At 33.5% G+C, this 22,829-nt stretch overlaps 2 protein-coding genes across 2 annotated transcripts in view; both read left to right on the top strand.

Moving 5' to 3' along the window:
• The window catches only part of LOC145600559 (uncharacterized), a 35,474-nt gene extending 35,292 nt beyond the window's left edge, over positions 1–182 (top strand). The window contains exon 8 of the mRNA XM_081656443.1: positions 156–182. Within this exon, the coding sequence (XP_081512569.1) occupies positions 156–182 (27 nt within the window). The remainder of the gene's footprint in view (positions 1–155) is intronic.
• Positions 177–21,952, top strand: LOC145601909 (uncharacterized). The gene is made up of 10 exons (XM_081657995.1): positions 177–465; positions 1,752–1,808; positions 5,884–5,961; positions 12,746–12,799; positions 15,346–15,425; positions 16,184–16,283; positions 16,376–16,438; positions 20,326–20,550; positions 21,221–21,281; positions 21,502–21,952. The coding sequence occupies exons 1-10, from the start codon at positions 229–231 to the stop codon at positions 21,597–21,599; spliced, it is 1,053 nt and encodes a 350-aa protein (XP_081514121.1). The 5' UTR covers positions 177–228; the 3' UTR covers positions 21,600–21,952.
• The last annotated feature ends 877 nt before the right edge of the window (positions 21,953–22,829 follow it).

The following is a 22,829-nucleotide window of genomic DNA, read 5'->3' on the forward strand; positions in this document are numbered from 1 at the left end:
TCGTCGTGTTTGTAGCTCCTTTGCTCTTGTCAAAAAAAAAAAAAAAAAAAAAAAAACAAGATTTTTGACGGATGAGGCAAAGTTTACATTAATGGGAACAATTTTTCCATTTTTTTGTGTTTTTGTTTTTCTGATACTAAACATGAAAATTTAAGTACGGCAAAACCCTTGAACGATACTAGTGTGAGTGAGCGTTTCCACTTTCCAAAGGCTATAGGCAGCAGAACGATGAGCTCTGTCGAGTGTGGTGCTATCCAGGGAGAATCAACATCGTCGGATAACGGCGACCAACCTCAACGGCCGCCCAAAGTCCCTAGGATCCAAGAAGAACAACAACAAGTTGAAGGCATGAAGCCACCTAAACCTGGATTACAGCGGTATCTTGTTGCTTTTGAATACATTGGCACCCACTTTTCCGGCTCCCAGCAACAACTCGATCAGAGAACTGCTGTCGGTGTTCTTCAGGTGTCTTTCTCTCCTTCCTCATTTCACTTTTTTTTTTTTAATTTTTTTTTATTTTTGTGAAGTTATAATAATTGATGGAAATCTGCTGTATTGAGAATTCGAATGTGAGGTTAAGCATCTGGCCTTTATGAATTTGCTAATGAGGCATCAAAGGTAGCTATTATGTGAACTTGAATTTGATACTTCCTCCATTTTCATTTGATTTGTACGCATAACTTTGGTTGATATTAGACGAGGTTAAAGGACAAATTAATTGAAATAATTTTTCTACTGATAAGAAAAAAGTATTCAGTTGTTAATAGTTAAAATTTTACGATATAATTTAATACGTTTGTTTAACTTTTCTAATCTTTTCCTCAAACCGCGTGCTAAAAAAAAAGGTGTGTTGCAAGTATTCGATAACAAAGGAACTATTAGTTACTTTGTGTATGGGATTAATCATATAATTCGTATTTGTTAATGAGGCAACAAAGTCATTGCCAATAGGGTATAGTCATAATTGGTTGATGATATTTTCGCTAATCTGTGAATTTGAATTTGTGGCTAATCTATAATCTTATTAAATTTTATGTAACACAATGGTTGTATTTTTTAATAAATGGTTGATGTAAATATATCTTATTTGCGAATTCAAGGTTTATGTTGGGAATTTTCTTAATTTTTTTAATATGGGATTTTTGCTTTTTTGTATTATAATTTGGTAACCGGTCATAAACAATACTAATGAAAATGAATTTGTACATAAATTTTAAAAGAAAATCAATATCCATTCCCATGAGCATTCAAGATGACATCAAAATTGTCTATTTTATATCATAAAATTTCATTCCCACCTAAAACCACCTTCCAAGTGATAATGGAAAAACATGAACAATACACATGCTTTGGGGATGATAATTTGAGATCGTGTTCTTATGGAGATTATAGGCTGTTTTTTTTTTTTTTTTTTTTTTTTTTTTTTTTTTTTTTTGAATAGCAGATTATAAGCTGTTTGTCATACTAAATTACACTTAAAATTTAACTCCATTACCTCAATTTAGTACCGGCTACCAAAAGGGCCGAATATATTTATCTTATATTTTCTATCGAGGCAACAACGTAGTTGCAATGATTCTTAAGTGGTTGATGGTTTGCTTTTTTGTGAATTCAAGCTTTGTATTCACAATTTTCTTAATTTGCTGTTTGGTTGATGAAACTTTTTTGTTTTTTTGTTTTGTTTTGATTTGTTTTATTATTATTATTTTATTTTATTTTTTTTTTAATTTTTTTTTTTGTGGTTTGTGCAGACTGCTTTTCAGAAATTTGTGGGACAACCAGTTTCAATCTTTGGCTCTAGTCGAACGGTATGTTAATGTTTTATCGCCTTCTTCTCCTATAATGTGAAATGTGACAAATTATATGAGACACGCTTTTTAGCTTAACTGCCTAGCTCAATGAAGTGAAGAGTGAGCTGAAATGCATGTACCAAACTTCAGCTGTAATTATAGTGTTTACCTCATCTTGCTGCGTGTTTGACGAGTTGATTAACACAATATTTGATTCAATCATGATTTGATCATTCTGGGGTGATCAGCAACATCAAATAAATCTACAGATGGCTATAAGCTTAAATTTGTGTCGGTCAGTCTGGTGTTGCTGTTTAAGCCTAAAAATGGCTCTTTCAAAATCAACTGGCTAGATACGTTGGAGTTATGTGCCTTTTAAGTCAGACAAAAGAGAGAAACTATGCTATCTTAGGGGTGATGTGGAGCTCATCTAGTATGTAATCACTCCCTGCAACCACTCCTCTAAAGTATAAACTGGAGTATGCCCTTTCTCAGTTTAATTAGTTTCAGTTGGTCCCTCCTGTGCACAACCTTGAAAGGTGTATGTTTAGTTGAGGTATATGGGGCGAGGTATTGCAAGAGGAATTTGCTCATATGAAGTAGCCATTTTCCCAGATTTTGGGTTTCTCAGCCACGATAGCGCAGCCAAGAAGCACACTCAACTTCTTATTACATACATGTCTAATTACCTATTTCTCAGTGACACCGTTAGCATAGCCCTATGTCCTTTTTTCCTGTAGCACATGCTATGCTAGTCTCTTTGTTTCTCCTCTCTTCTGAGTAGAAAGTGTAGAAACTTTGGAATTGTGGTTTATCGAGGCTTGGGATTTGTTGGGAACTCAGTTCCCAACTTTCCAGAACTTGGGTTGGATTGAGCTCCCCAAGTGTAAACTGGCAGCTTGGCAGCCTGCCTGAAGGATTTAGAATGGCCCATAGTCAAGTTAGATTTGACTGCTTTGGTTGCTCCATTCTACAGTCCAATCCCATTCTTTCCTCAACCCTACTAGCTAAATCCTTGGATTGCTCCAGGTTAAATGGTTTAAGAATTTGGATCTGTGCCTTTATCTCCTCTTTCAATCCTTTAATAAACTGCGCTAGTGCGCCATCATATTACATTCCGGCACATCATCTAGTGGTGCTGTAAGCAAAATAAACTTCTGGCTATACTCTTCGAAACTTGGGTGGCGGCTAGCCACTGTTCATGAAGAGTGCCAGAGTTTTTTGGTCTGAATTGACAAAGAATGCACCTTTTAGATCAGCCCAATCTTTCATGGGTCACCGGCGGTGCTATTGTTGGAACCATCACAGTGCATCTCTCTCCATAGCAACAAATTCCGCCTCCATATTCTCCTTTCTGTAAGAGCATCTCCCTGATGACTTGAATTGCAATACATTCTGACCTCGCAGCAAAAATGACAGGAATGCAAAGAAAGATTGGAACTTTAAGTTTAGATTTAGCAAAACACTATTCAAGGTAGTAGCTTTGAGAGACTACATCTTTCCCAAGATACCAGATTACACTTTTTTTTTCCCTCCCCTTGAATTTCCTTCTCACTAGCTACATTTCACTTTTACATTGTAGTCCACAATCTTGTAATGGCATAGGTAATAAGTGTAGGTGGTCTCTTTTGATTTTGTTGCAGGGTCTTACATATGTTGCCTGAATAATAAAAGTCCATTTGTAGGTTGATTCCTCCTTAACCCTCTCTCTAATTTAATTAGTGTGTGGCCTTGGCAACGCCTTGGGTTAATATATTGTACTTGTTATTAATGTAATTCATCTGCTTTCTCCTCCTATTTCTTAATTGACATGAAAAAAACACAAACAGGAACTATAATATGGGATAGAGGGAGTATTATTTTTCGGCTGTTTGTATTAGGATAACCATGTTCAAAAGTATGTTATGATATAAAGATATTCAACAACTATTGAAAATTTAACCCAAACATAAAATTATTACTAACTATATTTCATCAAATAAAATAAAAATACAATTTTCTAAAACAGTGTTTGAAAAAGAGGCGCAAGGCGATAGGGGGTAAGAGCTTTTTTTGGCCTAGGGAGGCGTTTTCAATTAGGCGCACCTGAGGCGCGTGAAGCGCACCAAAAAGCGCGCGAAGCGCACATGAGGCGCACAGGAGGCGCTTTTGAAGCAATTTTCTGCCAATTTTTTAAACTGTTTTAAGCGCACCTAGGCGCTACAAAACCCTTATCGCCTTATTGCGCCTTGAGGTTTTTAATACATTGTTCCAAAGTTAAAGGTGCTACATTGCTATAATCATTACATAAAGAAAACAAAATAGTACATTTAGAGTCTAGCAGAGTTTTAGTTTGTTCGAGCTTAGCTTAATCAGAACTATTCATGTTCGAACTATCTCGAGCTTGAACGAGCTTTTAAAAGTCTTGTTCGAGCGGGCTCGTTATGAATTTGGCTTGTTCGAGCTTTGTTCACGAACGTACTCGTTTGCATTTTGAGTTTAAGTTCGGTATTGAACGGGTCTAAATCGGGCTTGATTAAATAAACGAGCCATAATTTATCATTAAAAAAATAGTTTCTTTCAAATTTTAACACATTCATTTAATTTTATATAAGATGTTTATAATTTTTCTATAGAAAAAGATAATATAGAGTTTTCATGGTTTTACATGATGAAATAATTACTTTTTTTATTTTTTTACTAATACGTATAAATAAAAGATATATAAATTTTTCGAATTTTGATTGAGCGTGAAAAATCTTATAAATTGACTTAAACGAGATGTTCATGAACATTACCGAGTCGAACATGATGTTGTTCGAGCTTGTTTCATCTATTTGAGGAGTTAAATATTTTGTTCAAGCTTGTTTGTTAGCTTAACAAACGAGTTTTGACCAAACTTTGACCGAGCTTGTTTGCGAGTAGTTTACGAACATATCGGCTCATTTATACCCCGTTTTGTCTATAATTGTATTTTTCACTTTTATTAATGTATTTCATCCACTTTCTCCTCCTATTTCTTAAATAACGTGAAAAAACACAAACAGTGATTATAACATGGGACGGAGGGAGTATTATTTTTCGGTTGTTTGTATTAGGAGAACCATGTTCAAAAGTATGTTATGATATAAAGATATTCAACAACTATTGATAATTTAACCGAAACATAAAATTATTACTAACTATATTTCATCGAATAAAAAAATAAATAAATTAAAAAAAAAAAAAAACAATTTTCCAAAATTAAAGGTGGTACATTGCTATGATCATTACATAAAGGAAACAAAATAGTACAGTTAGACTCTCATCATATCCGAGTCAACTATACTTTTGTTTGGTATGAAATCATAGTAATGAATAGCTAAGATGGTATACTTGTAATGTAACACTTGTTGGTCTTACGTTCAAGCCTTTGTATTAGCCTTTTTGATTGGTTATTAACTTATTACATCTATTACATGTTATACTTGTACAGGTGATGTGGCATGTTTATAGTGCTTGGAACGAATGACACGTGACACACACTATTAGGAATGCTATTTAATATATAAGTATAGAATAGTTATAACAATTTCTCCTTAAGTTACGATTATTACTTTTGTATAAGGTTTTTTTTTTTTTTTTTTTTTTTTGTTTTTTGTTTTTTTGTTTTTTGTTTTTTTTTTTTTTCCGAGTCAAGGCTAATTTAGTCGACCTAATAAAGTGGGAACTTCAAGCCCTCCTTTTTAGCTGTAGTTGAAACAATCCAGAGTGAAGGCCTATAAGTTAGGGAAGATATCATACAAGGCCTATAAGCACAAAGACTATTTTTATCAAGTGCTATGCGAAAACTCTTTCTCACCATGGATTTTTATGTTAATTATTGAATATTCAGTGTGCATTCACATTTTGCAGTTTATGGTCCTGCAAAGATATCAGGAGGGTACAGCAGCTAATTATGTAATATAACATCTTGCTGATAGTTATTTGTTTATCTGTGCTTATGATAATTATCATATTTTGTGAAGACGGATAATTTGGTGGATAGTATTGTAGATTTTATGCGTCCACATAAGGAACTTAAGGAATAAGCGAAAGTAGAAGGGAAATTTATAATTATGTTCCCGTTATGCAGGATGCTGGAGTTCATGCGTTGTCAAATGTTTGTCATGTAGATGTTGAACGCACTAGTAAGAGGAAGCCAGGTGAAGTGGTAATAATGACTTGTTAATTTATTTCTTACATATGCTCTATATATTTATCTATGTAAAGTTTTCTCAAATTTTTAATGTGTTTTTATTTGCTTGATTTTTATCTCTTTTACTCCCTTCGTTTCGTTTTACTCGCAACAAAGAGGGGAAGAACGGACTCCTAGGCAAAAGTTTTTAAGGGGATAGATTAAAGGGAGGGGCATGTGATTAGGAGAGTTAAAAAGGGTGGGAAAAAGAGTGGTCCCTTTTAAAAAGGGATAGATTAAAGTAAAAACAGATATCAACCATAATCAAAACAACAAACAGCATAACCATAATCTAACAACTAACCAACAAATCAGAACAACCAACACTAATAACTTTAGCCAACATGGTCAAGGTCATTAAAAGGGACTCAGATCTAACAAGCATAACTCATTTATCGGAACAACCAACAACTTTAACCAACATAATCAGAACAACTAACAACAACAACTTTAGCTAACATAATCAGAACAACCAACACCAACAACTTTAGCCAACATAATCAAACTCAAAATCATTAAAAGGGACTATGATCTAAGCAAAAACAATGCACATGGGGTTTAGTAATAGTTAAGCTGCAAGATTAGAGGGGGAGAAGTCATAAGGGTATTTGTCCCTCGAATAGGCCATGTAGCAAGGATCCCAGTCGCTGTAGTCCTCCTTCCACACAGATCTAGCCCGCTTCTTTCCCCGAGAAGACCCACCACTACTTGAACCCTTCACAAGCGTCTCCTTCTTCGGTCATCAAGTTTAGGGCTCCCCATCAAGCCATCATCAGCATCAACCACCTCTCCACCACTTCTCCATCAGTAGGAGCCACACACAGGTGCAACCACTGACACCGGAACATGCACAGTCTGCGTCTGCACCGGATCTGCTATAATAACCTCCTTCTCGTCGTCGTTGGAGATATGCTCCACCAATTTAGCCCCAATTTTTCCACTGGAGTACCTGGAAAACGACGCAAAGCAACGACAAACTGGTTTCATGATTCCAGTTCCTCGTAGAGCCCTGTAACGAGTGAAACTGGACTCACCATCTTTCTTAGGACGATCAAGGGACTTTTTCTCTGTTTTTTTAGGACTCATTTTTCCAGAAATTAAATGGAAATTGAAGTTAGGGATTCACAGAGAAGATGGAAAAAAGAGAACATTAAACGAAGATGAGAGAGAAAGGAGAAAAATGGAGTAGATCTAGGGTTTATGAAGTTCATCTAGAGAAATCTCCAAAAGAAGAGAGCCTGTGTACCATTGTCGAGGCCAATTGAATGAAGATTGGGGTAGTTGAGTAGTTGTATGATTTCTAATTGGGGTAGTTGAGGAGTTGGATGATTTATAATGAAATCAGATGGGGGTGGGTAATTTTTGGTGGGAATGGTTAGATTAGATTAGATCGAGTAAATTAGATTAGGAGTTAAGTAAAGTATAGTTTAGGAAAAATTGAAAGAAGTTAAAAAAAAAGTAAGGGCAATGTTGTCATTTTACCATTAAAAACTTACCACAAAAGGAAATAAATTAGTTTGTTGCAAGTAATGTGTGACTTCCATTTATAGTATTTGTTGCGAGTAAAAAGAAATGGAGGGAGTATAATTTATCCACCCTTACTACTTGTTCATTAAACTTTCTCAAGATTTATTTTTATGATTAATTTTTGGGTTTTAATTTTACACGGCCTTCATTTTTTCTCGCTATATTTCTTTCTCTTTTTTTCATTCACTTTTGTTTCTTTCCTTTCGTTGCTCCTTTTTTTGTGGTTAGATCCTTATGATGATTCATTTTAGCCGATCCCAAATCATTTTGGGACAAAGGAGGCTATATGTCAATGTGATTTCTGCATACATCAATGCTGGTTTCTTTTTTATGCAAATCTCTTTAAATATGTAGATGTAAATTAAGAATGGGAAGTTCTAAGGCATGTGGATGGGGAAGAGTATGACTTTGAAATTAATTATTCTATAATGACATTTAGTAGTTAAATTGAATTTATAAATTTTAGGAAATGACTAGTGTGTGGGCCGGACGATGCCTCGTTACTAGTTTGTACTTGTTTAATTTGTAATCAAATTTGATTGTTTAGATAGTAAAACTTGTTGGTTTCGAGTTTAAGTTTTGCTATATACATTTTTTAGTTGTCAAACTCAATAATTACATAATGGAAACAAATAGTATAATAAGACACAAATTAACTCATCTAAGTTAACTATAATTTTGTTGGATAAAAAAACACAATTAATAAATGGCTAAGATGGTAAGACTCTTAACTTAAGATTTATTAGTCTTGAGTTCAAGTCTTGTCATAAGCATTTTTTAGATGCAAACCTAATACATGTGATAGTGATATGTCATGTTTATAATGACATGTGGCGCATATTGCTGCATGTCGAACTACGTGGAACATATTCTGTTTTAGGAACTTTTTTTAATATATAAGTATAGTTGTTGACTGCTTCCTGATATTGCTAGATTACTGTTGCCTTTGGTTGTACTTAATATTTTATACCTATGTCATATTGCTTCTTTTGGTGTCAGAGTGAGCTTAACAGAAAAATCTTGTATGAGTAATCAGTTTCTGTTATACCTATTAGTTAGCTATTGCATCGCAAGCAATCTTCTAAAGCTACTTGCAGAGGATCTTCACAACCACATGCCATAGCTAATTATTCTGAGATTTTTGTTCCTTAAGGTCCTGTGTGGGTGGCTACAATCTGTTTGCAAACAATCTTTATATTGATTCACTTTTTTTTTCAACAAAGACATAATTCTCTCCTAAATTTATGTTCCCAATGGAAATAGAAAGAGGTATTTTGGGGACTAAGAGGAGTATTTCCTTAATTCTATGCTCGTCCTCGTATGAGTTCTGTCAACATGACCTGATCCAGTTGCGAAAATCAAATCCATGTCCGAACTAGGAAAAAAAGGCCTGGAATGGTCTTGAGAAGATGATTAAGTTATCATGTCTATGGACTAAGGTTCAACTAGTAGAGTACCCGTGCTATTGCACGCTTTTGATAGTTCAAATACTCTCTCCATTTCATAATGTTAGTCCCATATACTATTTTGGGCATTTCAAAAAGATCTACCCATATTGAGCACAAGTATATTTTATTTATAACTTGATTTTTTTTGGAATGAATTGATTGTGGATTGATGACATGACTCTAAGTAAGGAAATTTTCACCTTAAATTATGCAATTATGACTTGTGCTTTCCTAATAAAAAATCAAAAAAATTAAATAAGGTAAACTAATTATGAAGTATGTTGTACTTTAATGTTAGATTCCAAATATATTTGTTTTCTTATTTTATTTGATTGATTCTATATGGGACAAATATTATGAAAGGGAGTATTAAATTTAACAAGATCGAAACTAAAGTTAGCTTAATGTATAATAATTATATATTTTTACTTTATTTGATTATTCATTTACAATAATGTATATAGAGGTGGTTATTGGGTAGGGTAGCTCAAATGCTCAATGATAATAGTGTCACGTTCAAGTTTAAAGGGTTTTTTAATGGACACAATCTTTAATGGATAGGGTCCTTATTGGGTAGGATCAATATAGGGTCAAAATGTTATTATAATATAATTGATAAAGAAAATAGATAGTGTAAAAATAATTACATAGATAAATTTTTCTTCAAATGAAAAAAAATATTACATAGATAAATTTGTATTTATATATACTTAAAAATGGCTTTGTCCAATGTTTATTTTAATTGATATTTTGTAGGCCCGCCCAATATTGACCCGCGACCTGCATTCGCCCAACCCAATATTGACCCTATAAAATGTGACCCTCTTTGACCCGACCCGCACCGATCCCGACCCGCCCAATAATAACCAGGTCTAAATGTGTATCATGATATTGCATATCATAATTTTAATGTATTGTTGAAATTTAAATTTAGAGATATTAAAAGGTTTATGGCCTTAACTTATTTTACTTTTAAATAAAAATGACTCAAGCTAATCGTACCCATGCAGATATTTCATCATATATTACCTAGGGGTGGCAATGGGTATAGGACTCGACCTAGACCCAACCCATGTTTTAGGGTATGGGTCTTAATTGGATCTGGGTAAAGTACAAAAGTTTGAATTTAAGTGCTATAGGTGATTTGGGTCTGAAAAATTTAGACCCAAAACCCGACTCGGATTCAACCTATAGACTTGTAGATATTTTATTTATTTATTTTTTTTTATCAAAAATTACATAAATCATAAGGTATCTAATCTAGAATCGGATGAAAGGAAAACCTAAGGAACCTAACTCCAAACAATAACCGCCACTTCTCCAAGGGCTCCAGGTCAAATGACTCCTAGCTCCTACACTCATCAAGTCGATTGTCGTATGTTTAGTAATATGTTTTTTGATGTACATTTTTTATTTATATGAAGTTTATTTGACACACTATGCAGCAAAGTTGATTAACATATTTGTATGTATAGTCACACAAGTAATATGATAGTTATAATATATAAAAAAAATATGTAGTTGATTAAAAAAATCAATATTAACAATCTTTGGCTCTGAATCATTTCCTTGTATCTGAGAGGAATTTCCAGATTAATAGGACGGAAGCTTAATCGGAATAAATTCGAACTTTTTTTCTATGATCGATATCAACAACTCCGAATTGGATCAGTTTCTCCTGAACAAATAAGTGCTTGGGCCACAAAATTCCAACTCCAATAAGTTCGGTTCAGTTCAGTTTTTAATTTAATTTCCTTCTCTCATAAAATATTCAGTTCAGTTCACTTCAGTCAATTAGTTCACTTCGGCTCTAATTAGTTCAGTTCACCTCACCCTAATTCTACTCTCCAAGCTTAGTAACCTGATTTAAAATTTTGTAATCACATTATGGGACGAAAAGAGAATTTTATTTTGTTGATTAAACCGACGACAAAGATATGTTGGGTTTAGCGAGTCTCCAGCTTAAAATGGGTGTAGTCGAAAAGATTCTGGAGCATCTTCGGGGTTAGGTATTGTTCCCCCAATGATCGTAGTACCAAGTACTTCCCGGCAAGCTTTAATATGATCCGATTTATAACTAAGCATCTCTTGTAAAATATGAGCAACACCAAATCCTTCTAGAGCCCAAATCTCCATTTCTCCTACCTGTTGTCCTCCTTGCTTGGCTCTTCCTCAAAGGGGTTGTTGTGTAACAAGCGCATAATGTCCACTCGAACGTCCATGGATTTTATCATCAACTTGATGATTTCTTAACTGAAAATAAGCTGTTCTCAGGGGATTAATTTGTACTTAGAGGCTACACTATAATATGAGCGATTATAAGCTTTTATTTATCATTTTTTTTTATATAAAACTTTAATGTTAAAATTAGTGGATCTTTTGTTTTTTTATTTCATAGGACTTATTATTTTTTATTTTGAAGCAGCGTAGGACTTATTTATCTACATTAACATATGATGGAGAATGGTTTATAATCTATCTCGTTTAGATGAAATTTTTTACATTAACATATGTATTATTTTCATGAATATTATTTTTATCAAATTCAAATATAAAATTGGCAAAATAAAATACTAGATGAATCAAATAATGAATACTCTGTAAAATTTTACTAAAATCAAAAGTCGGCAAAATACACATAATGATACTTACTTACATAAAATATTAGACTAAGAGGAGTATTTCCTTAATTCTATGATGCTCGTCCTCGTATGAGTTGTGTCAACATGACCTGATCCAGTTGCGAACATAGAATCCATGTCAGAACTAGGAAAAAGGCCTTAAAGTTGCTGTCTGGAATGGTCTTGAGAAGATGATTAAGTTATCATGTCTATGGACTAAGGTTCAATTGGTAAATGTTAAAGGTTTGCTTTACTAAAGATTTCAGATGTTGGGGCTGTTTTTGTTTTTTTTTTTAGACCTCGGATGAAGTAGTTCAGAATCCCCATGTTTTTTTAATTAGTTTTGTTATACATTGGGTGATTGGGTAAATTATCAAATCTGTAGCGAAATAGGATGTTGACCCCTGTTTGGTAGGTTGTAAGTATTTAATAATTCCTTGAACAGCTGGTATAAGATGGTCAAAGGAATCATATAGTTTAAGGTTTGGCATTTATTATATTCAACAGCATGGATAAGGTTCTATTAATTTGAGAGTTTAAGGAGAAAGAAAAGAGAAGAGAGAGAAGGCAGCCATTGAAGTTGAGTTTGAGTTTGGAGGAAGAGAGAAAAATGAGAGTATTATTCTGTAGAATGAAATGATAAGATACAAGGTACCATGACATATTACTATTTATGATACTTATACTACTTAGTACATTAGCTAAGGAAAATGAGTAACAAACTACTTTATAATCCAATATGTAATCTCCAACATCCCTCCTCAAACTGGAAATGTACCCATTTCCAGTTTGAATCAATGTAGCATACCAATTCCTTTGTAGGCTGTAATACACCGTGAACTCATAAATGTGTTTTCATGTGTCAGTACTTCGTGAGATAATACGTCTGCTTGACATCAACTCTCTTGTACCACTTGATACCCAGCCATGATCTAGAAAGGACTTGAATTCCAATAGGTTCTTACCTGTTTTGTTTGGTTTTGTGCATCTGTTGTCTTTTTTTTTTTTTTTTTTTTCCCTTTTTGGCATGAGGCATTCTCTTCCCTTCCCCTCCCATTCATCTCTTTCTCTTGACCTATTGTTGTAAACAGTTAATTGTGTTTCAAATTTATTATAAATCCTTTTCTGATTGATATGCAAATTCTTTGTTGTTTCTTTATATAGTTGCAACCGCACGAACCTTCTGTTGTTAGAAGAGCTGTGAACCATTTTTTACAGGTAACTTAATGCTGTTCAGACTTTTATTCTATGAAATTTGTGGTTTGTACATTAAATTTATACGAAGTATATATATTTATTATTACCATTGTTTTTTACTGTACAAAGGAGTGTTCGTGTCTTGTGGTCAACACATGATAACCCTCTTGCCCTTCATCTTTAGACAGCTTTTGACTGAGATGTTTAAATAAATAAACTATTCCTCTAGCTGACAAATGTCTGCAGGCTCTTGTTGACATTGTGTGAATTATGATACTGAAACAACGCCAATAAGTATAAGAAGGCAACTTACACTTTAGGCCCTGGATGTTTCAACTTGATTTCAATTATTTCAATCAAGACAATAATTCCTGATACTATATAAAGTTTAAGACATTCATAATAAAATATAAATTTCTTTTCATGACATTTTTATTTCACACAAATAAAACTCTTTCTAACAGAATAATTTTTTTTTTTTTTTTTCATAGATAACAGTGAATAGATAATACAAGGTAATATATTTCATATTGCCTAACAGAATCCAAGGCTTTTAACGAACATTTGATCGGACAAGAGATCATATGAGACCAAAAATTGTCCATTATACATAAATTTTTATTTTGGAATTGGTTTGCTTTGTTATCAAGAACCACTTTTTGAAAGGAGGGAAGTTGAATTCTGTATCTTATCCTTTTCACTTTGTTTTTTTTTTTTTTTTTGATGCTAATCCTTTTCACTTTGTTTGGATGACTAGATAAAATCATAAAAGAGTAAGGAAGGAGAGGGAAAGAGGAGGAAGGGGGAGGGGAGGGTTGAGCTCCGTTTTCCCTCCTAATCGCATACACACACACACACACACACACACACACACATATATATACATATATAATCTATGTATATGTATATATGTATGTGTATATATATGTATACATATATATATACACATACATATGTGTATCTACACATATACACACATATATGTATATATACACATATATATATTTAGAACACATGATTTAAACTTCAGAACACATGATTTAAAATTTTGAACACGTGAGTAATATTTTAGTATATCTACGCAAGTAATAATTTAGAACATTTGATTTTGGATTTACAACTTGTGATTAAAAATTAAAAAAACCTAAAATTTAAAAAATGTTAATACAGTAAAATTTAGATCATCTAAGTTAAGATTTAGAACATGTGAATAAAAATTAAGAACACCAAATTTTAAATTTAAAACATGTGAGTAACATTTGAGTAATAATTTAGAACATCTACGCAAGTAATAATTTAGAACATTTGATTTTGGATTTACAACGTGTGATTAAAAGTATAAAAAACCTGATTTAAAAATTAGAAAATTTTAATAAAATTTAGAATATCTGATTTAAAATTTAGAACATTTGAATACAGATTAAGAACACTAAATTTTAAATTAGAATATATGAGTAACATTTAGAACATGTGAGTAAAAGTTTGGAACATACGAGCAATACTTTAGAACATGTGATTAAAAAAATCTTAGAACTATTTGCCTATTTGCTTCCTAGGACTATTTGCCCCCCTAACATATTTAAAATTTAAAACATATAAGTTAAAATTTAGAACATATAACTTAAGATTTAGAACATGTGAGTAATGATTTAAAACATTTAATTCAACTCATTTAAGATTTAGAACACATACTTTAAAATTTAGAACATCTGATTTAAAATTTAGAACATCTGATTTAAAATTTAGAACAAACTAGTAAAATTTAGAACATGAAAGTGTTCTCACATATGAAAGATTTCTCACATAAGGAGGATTTCTCATATATATATTTGTCAATTGTTCAGTGAGAAGAATGGTCAATTGACTATTTATTGAGTCTCATAAAGGTCTATTGACATTCTTATAAATTAGGAATGATGTATCCTAATAATTATGTTGAATCCCTTCACCCTTTGTACTTTCTATAATCTACACGAATAAGATAGTTTTTTACCATTTGTATCTAATTGATATTGTTAATTTGTCTACTCTTAAACACAAAATTAAGTATACTTGAATATAATGGATCCGAATAGTTTTATTATGTTGATTTGGCAATCTAAAATACAAATAGCCAACATTTAATTTACTCGTATAATATATAAAAAAGGGATTATGTTTCCTAGTGATTGTGTTGAAAGCGTGTATTAGTGCTCTCACTTCACCCTGAAAATACTTTTTTTTTTTTTCCTTTTATTTGTTGGTAGTCCATGTTTTTTGATTGTTAATATTTCATTTCAATTGGTTAATTCAGAGGCAGAGAGAGTCCGAGAAAGGTTATAAGTTGCTTAGATGTTGTGTATTTTGAATCCTGATGAGTGTCACTGATTTTGTCACCTTAACTGATATACACTATGATGCGAAGAGGAATAGTCTAACAAATATTCAATTGATCACTTTTAATTTTTTTTTTAGCGAGCCATTATGTTAGCCACCTACTATCATTTATTTATATTCAACATATTTTCTTCTTGCCTCTTGCTTTTATGCTCGTTCAATAGTACTGATTACATTCTAATGTGTGGCAGAAAGAAGGTGACATAATGGTTATTGATGTACGTAGTGTTCCCTCTGATTTTCATGCCAGATATAGGGCTCAAGAGCGCACGTAGGTATTTGTTTACTCCATGCCTATCCTTTTACTCAATTTGAGTGAAATAGATTATTTCATTTAAAGTGATCTTAACTTGCCAATTTCCAACTAGTCCAACTTTTCTGTTTTGGGAGATCATAGCAAAATAGACTAGAGTGAACCATAAACTCAAAACTTTTTTAATTGAGAAAAGTATTATCTATAGACATTAATCGTGTCTAACTGTCTATGGCATGAGCTATCTAAACACCAAGTTTCCAGTAACCTGAACATTACACCTATATCAGCAATAAGCTCATAAAAGACCTTGGGTGTTAATCTCTTTTTCATAGAATCCACAACCATAGAGTTTGTTCTCATATGTTCCATAGACACCTTTTCTTCTCTATAAACTCTTTTCTTTAACATGGAATTAAATTTCAATATGTTTAACTTTGATTTGCTCTTGTTGTTATCAAACGGTAGCACTGTATGTATGTTGTTGCTTAATTTTTGTAGAGGTCTTTCAGTACCACCTACAATTCACAGTGACAACCTTCTGCAACAATAATACATGATTAGATTCTTCAAACATGCTATAAACTGTGCTTCTATAGTAAAGGTTCCTTTAGGTTCCTGTTTAGCATTCTTCCAGGGCTTTTCCAGCAAGCAGATAAATATTGAAGAAGATCTAGAGCTGTCATGGAATTTAACATAATTGGCTTTCATTATATGAAGAGTTGTAATGTTCTGTGTGGAAATGTAAATCTGAGTTTTTCTAATTTTTGATGTAGGTATTATTATCGCTTGCTATCAGGTCCAGAATCACTGTCAACATTTGAGAGAGATCGGGCATGGCATGTTCCTGAGGAACTAAACCTTCAAACTATGCAGGTCGGTTTGAACTTTGAAGTGGTTGTCTTTTTTTATTAATACTACTAATGTTTTAGGGTGCTTTAATTGTGATATCTTTTTTTTTTCCATAGGAAGCATGCAAGGTTCTTGTTGGACACCATGATTTCAGTTCATTCAGGGCTGCTGGTTGTCAGGTTCATTCTCCCTTCTTGACACTTGATAGTTCAAAGTCATGCATTGGGTTATAGGGCAATACTCATCTGTTAAAAAATTATCTATTTATGCCCCCACAGATCAATTACAACCTTGATTAATCACTAATTTCATGGTTCTCATTCTCATTAGTTAACAGATCGGGAATTTTTCTGATAATTCCATGTAATGTTTTTCTGGGAGTGCCCAAATCTTCTAAGTAATGTACAAACTTATCAACATTATGGACATAGGTTTGACTTGGTTAACTTTTGCTAGAATGGATGCTAAACTGAACCTGAATAATGTCTTGGTTTGCTTCATGTAGTTGCTTTTTTCTGACTGTCATCTATTACAATTTAGCTTCATTGTTTATACTTTGAGGCCAATGTAGATTGTACACACTCCACCCCAAGCATGTTAGTGAACTGAGCGTTATTCTGTTAACACAGTGTTTCTTTTTTTTCTCTCTCTTTTTTTTTTTTTTTTTTTTTTTTTTTTTTTTCCTTCTAATAAGTTATAGTGTAGAAGCAAGGAACTGGAGTTGATCTTTTCTGTATGAATTACATAAAATATATTATCAATAACCAGCTTCAGGAACCCTTCCGTCAAAAAGCTAGATCATATTGCTTTTGTCAAACTTGTTATTTGTTGACCAGTATTTAGATAATATTTCCCGAAACAAAAATTCTACAGCATGTTTCATTGACTGGAAAGGCAGAATAGTACAGATTGTACTAGGATACCATATATGTTATTCTAATGAATACTTATAGAGGGGGGGGGGGGGGGAGGGGGGGTTGAATCGTAATATGACAGATTTGTCAAACTTTTTGTGGAAATTAAAACAAGTAAGCTCAAGGAACTCAAAAGTGCAAGAGAGATTTTATGTGGAAAACTTCTTGACCCTAAACAAGGAGAAAAACCACGACCACAAGGGATTTTAGGAAGACTCTTTACAAGAATAGAGCAATGGCCTATTACAAACTAAAGACTCTTACTTCAAGTTTCTCAAGGAACTCAAAGCCCCAAGCAACAAGTCACTCAACCTGTAGCTCTTTTCTTCTCTTCTTTCTCTTTCTCTCTTTTCTTCTCCTAGCATCACTCAAAGCTAAAACAAAGTGCACTTAAATTCCTCAATTCCCAAAGTACAACTCGAAAAGATTAACTTTAGTATAAGAACATAAGAACACCATAATTTGCTAGTGTGGAATAGGACTCTTAACTCAGTTTAAGAAAATAAAAGATAAAATTATACTTAACGGTGAGTTTTTCCAACTGAAATAACTTGCTATTTACAGGCTTACTTAGCTTAGGATAAACGCTTTGTGCATCTTAAACTTTACGCCACTACTCTATACCCACTAAGGCACTAAGAAAGTCATGTCCGAAAAATAAGGACATGATCTCCCTTATTGTGCAAGACCATGACATGGACTAAGTCATGGAGAGTAGTCCGCAAGATTAGGTCAATATAAAACATATTTAATTTTTGCACTAGATTTCTTGAATAAAAAGAAAATAAAATCCTTTCTTTGTTTTCAAAATTATAAGAATTAAAACCAACTATTTTCCTAAAAATAAGCTACACATAAAAATATCTTTTAGGCTTATTCCACACAACTACTTAGAAAATAAACATAATTCTCATACTTACATAAATCCTAAAATATAAAAATATATTAATCTTCGTGTTTCTCTCGACACTTCTTTAGGGAACTTCACTTCTCTACTGAAATTTTGGAACTTGTTCTCCAAAGCTTCGGTTCCTTCAAAGGAACTTCTTTGCCCAATGCTCCAAAGCATTGTTAGGAAACTCTTCTCTTTTGGATTGCTTTGTCCTCTGCTATCTTGTTTCTCATGGTATCCTGATAAGGGAATAAACGCGTCATCAATCTCTATCCCTAGGTCAAATACAATTTATACAACCTAAACAAAGCTAATACGAGTATAAGGTAAGTATAGGGGTCGAACCACAGGGAAACAGTTAAGCACTACCAAATGTTATCAACAACTAAGCTAGTTCAGAATAGAGGAAAAGTAAACTAAAGTCTAAAGAAACTAAAACAAGAAATAAAACCCTAAGGAAAATGGTTTAGGCATAGTATTCACTCAAGCATAAACAAAGGCATGGAAATTGAATTAATTATGAACTAAATATGCTTGAATATCAATGAAAGATCCAGTGTAGCTACCTGTGGGGGCCAATTGGCTTCTTAACATAGCCTCTATGTTGTCACATTAGAACCATATATTGGAAGGTGCAATCAAATATCAATCGATACAAATGAACTAGCTAGTTCAACTATCGCATCAACTAGCATCACTGGCAAGTAGATGAAGAACATCAAGCAAATAAAGGCTTTAATCACAATCAAATCAACTCCAAACCCTAAAATATGTTCAAGATCCAACTACACCACAACCATCCCCTTAATGGGGGGAACTACTCACTAATCATGCCAACCATAAGCGCACAAGCGACACTTGAAGCAAACTTTGTCCATTTTTTTCTGCCCATATATTGCGCCTCACTTCAAAGAAGCGCACCTAAGCGCTGCAGAACCCCTCTCACTTCAGTATGCCTTGTGCTTTTTTATACATTGCAACATCCACCCCATTCAAACACCCACCCCATTCAAACACCCACCTAAGCGCTGCAGAACCCCTCTCGCTTCAGTATGCCTTGTGCTTTTTTATACATTGCAACATCCACCCCATTCAAACACCCACCCTTTATCGCCACCACCATCTACCTAGTCAACCACCACTACCACCCTCCCTCTCCCTGAAAAAACAACCAACCATCCTCCCTTTTTATCCAAAATCACCACCAACCACTCTTCCTTTCCTCCTTTCCTGGAAACCACCATCACTTACCATCCATCTCCCCGGCCGAAACCACCAACACTCACCCTCCTGCTCCCCGAAATTAGCCACCACTCACCCCCTCTCTCCAAGCCACCACTAACAACTCTATAGAAAAAAGATTTAAATTGGAAAGTATTACCTTTTCATCGTCAATTAGGGGTTTATTTGGTCAAATTTCGTCTAGAGTTTTCATTGCCAAATTTGATCCATAAAACCTCAACCCGAAGTTTTAATTGTGTTGTGGAAACAAAAAAAGAAGAGAGAGGAAGCCGGCGGTGACCCGACCTGAAGAGGAGGGGCGGTGGTGAAGACTTTAATGGGGGAGGAGGAAGTGTCGGTGATCCGACCTGATGAAGAGACAATGACCAGTGGCGGTGATGGTGAGGGAGGGGAGAGAAAATATGGTGGTGGTGGTGGTTGTGAGAGGAGAGAAAAGTCGTGGTGAGGGTGGCTTGAGAGAGAGGAGAGAGAAAATGTTGGTGTGAGGGGTGGATGTAGTGTGAGGGAGGAGAGTGGGTTATAGTTTTTTTGAGGGACGATTAAGTTGGGTTAATAAGTTAATAATATACTTCCTCCGTTTTCTTTTACTTGCAACATTTTCCTGAAAAGGAAATGTCACAATACTTGCAACACACTATAAAAGGAAAGTTACTTTAGGGAAAAACTATACTATTTCCCTTATTTAAATCACATGGCCCACTAAATTACATTTCTAACAAGCACTCATCCAATTTTAAAGTGTATTATATTATGTGAACCCCACATTTCTTAAATACCGTGAAAAAGTGTGTGTTGCATCCAAAAGAAAACGGAGGAAGTATGATTTAATGTGTTGATTAGTGTGAAGTAAGGGTTTGCTTGTAAATTTACTATAAAAGGGATATATTTTGTTGCACAAAACTTGTATCATCTGTTTTTGGCACTAAAAAAATAATTGAATGGAATTTCTTCTATATCGTGTTTTCAGTTTTAACTATATGACTTGTTTTATTAATGCTGTTTTTCTTCAATATCACAGGCTAAGTCTCCTGTTAGAACATTAGATGAGCTTCATGTCACCGAATCTGTGTCCGTTCCATATTTTCCATCCTTTGCTGAGAGGGAGCAGTGTAATTTCAGTGTTCAGGATTCCCCAAACAATAGTGGAGAAAAGCTCACTGAATCTTGTCAACAGTTTGGAATTAGGAGAGGACACCGTTGCTTGGTAGTTAAAGCACGTTCACGCTCCTTTCTATATCATCAGGTTGGCTTTTCTTAATTTTTCAGAACCTTTTAGTCATTTTGCGAGGGGGGGATTTGATGGGTGCATTCTCTTTAATTTCCCTTAATATACATTTATGAATACAACAAAAGCATTCTGGCAGCTGCACCAATAATATAGCTTTATGCCTAACATGAAAGCTATGACGACATTGATAAACATTTATGAATTTCTTTTCGTAAAGTCCTGTGTATATATGACCATTGGCAATGCAAATATCAAAGGTTAAAGCCAGGGAATGAATAGCATTATGTTGTGCTGTTATCCTTTATCCCTTACCTGTGGTTCTGTGAAGACTGGTAATAGTAATGCTAAATGAAAGTCATATTTAGATTATATATAAGCAAGGATTAAAATTAAAACTTCATAGGAATGAATGAACCCAGCAGCTAGAGGGGGAGGATAGATACGAAATAGTATTGATGGGTTATTTTTAGTAAGAGTTATGTGAAGATCAGACAAAATTTTCTCAGTAAAATAAATTAATGAATGTGTTATCCTTAACCTCAGTAAACATTTTTATATTATATTATATTCTTGGATTGAACATAGTAAAATAAGAAAATGGCCTATGCTTCTACCCTATGATATGAATCTTTAATAAATTTTTTTTCGTATTATTCGTGTTGATGGATATGCCTAATATGTTCAGGTGAGGTTGCTCGTTGGTGTTCTCAAGTGTGTTGGCACAGGACAATTAACAGTTGCTGATGGTGTGTTTTTTTGTACTTAGTTAATATTTGATACTCTTTCTCCTTAAACTTTCTTTATCGTAAACTGTTAGTTTTTTCTTATCTTTCCTTTTTGTTTCCCCGTGTGTTGTGTATGTTTCTATGTTTTAATTCTTTCCTCTCTCTTTTTATTTTTTATCTCCGCTTTGTGTATGAGCCTGTAAGGGTTAATTCTGAGACTAATGTGATAAATTATTGTCAGTGAAATGTATCCTGAATGCAAGATCCGTCACTGCTGCAAGTCCCATGGCTCCTGCTTGCGGCTTATACCTTGGCCAAGTTAAATATGATTTCAATTGATGGTGAATTGTTTCTGGCTGAAAAAACCATGCTGATTTTGACGGAATTGGTTGGGGCATTCTTTTCAGATTTATGGTGCCGTATTTCGTTTTGATCTCCTTTTGTGGGAAATCTTAATAGCATCATATTCCAGGTTATTAAGATTTTGACATTTATTAATTGTTTTTAGCTTTTTATTTGTGGCATTAGGAACAACAAATTCAGTGGTATCTTACAAATTACAAATTCAGTGGTAGCTTTTAATCTTAACTAAGAAATTTTCACAAATGCTCGTCATTGATCATTTCTTTACAGAGTGTTTTTAATGCATGCATGATGTGCATGGATCCTTTTCAACTACAGAAACTTACATTTATCTGCTATCATGAATGGTAATGATTCTAGTAAAATACCTTTATCAAACTTGAGCAACTTTATGTTCAACACTTCAATTAGTTTGTTGCTACGCATTTTTATTTTCTTGTTTGGACGTTTATGCACCCGTTTAGGGTTGAGTTTAAATAGATGGTAACAAACTAACAATGAACAAAATATCTTCATTAGGATGAAGCTTTAGAATTTTATTTTAACAACAAACAAAGCAAAAATTGTTGCAGCAATCTTTGGAGGAGCTTTTGAACGATCATTTGTTCAGAAAAGTCGAAGTGGGGAAATTTCACTTTGAAAGCATAAAAATGATCAATTTCAATGACAATAATCAAAACTACTGTCGAAAGGCCAAAAAATAGTGCAACTCGCTAGCCCAATCAACATGAAACTTATTGCTAGGATTGCGTAATGGTCCAAAAAGGGATTGGAATCCCAAAGTTTGAAGGATTAAAGGACTTGTTTAATTTGATTAGACATTATGACTCATTAGATTATTTTACGCTTTTTTTTTCAGCACTGGTTTAATTTTTAAGTGCATCAATTTGACTTCACATAGTTTTAAGAAAGTGACTCGAATGGTGTAATTGGGTTTGTAAGGGAATACAAAATTTTGGAGAAGAAATAGTGGTTTATAAAACTGAACTTAAGGCAAACTATTTTCATCAATTCGCTGAACTTAGAGTTATTCCTATCATAATCTATAGTGTGCCAACAAGTAAAATAATAAATACAAAAATCATACAATCAATAGTTTGGTGAGTCAAGCCTTAAAACAACAATCCCACTTTGTATATGATATCATATAATAAATAGAGGTTATCATCAAACTTATACATGATATCATGAAACTAATAGAGGATA

The sequence above is a fragment of the Chenopodium album genome, chromosome 21, assembly GCF_948465745.1.
Source record: "Chenopodium album chromosome 21, dcCheAlbu1.1, whole genome shotgun sequence".
NCBI lineage: Eukaryota > Viridiplantae > Streptophyta > Magnoliopsida > Caryophyllales > Amaranthaceae > Chenopodium > Chenopodium album.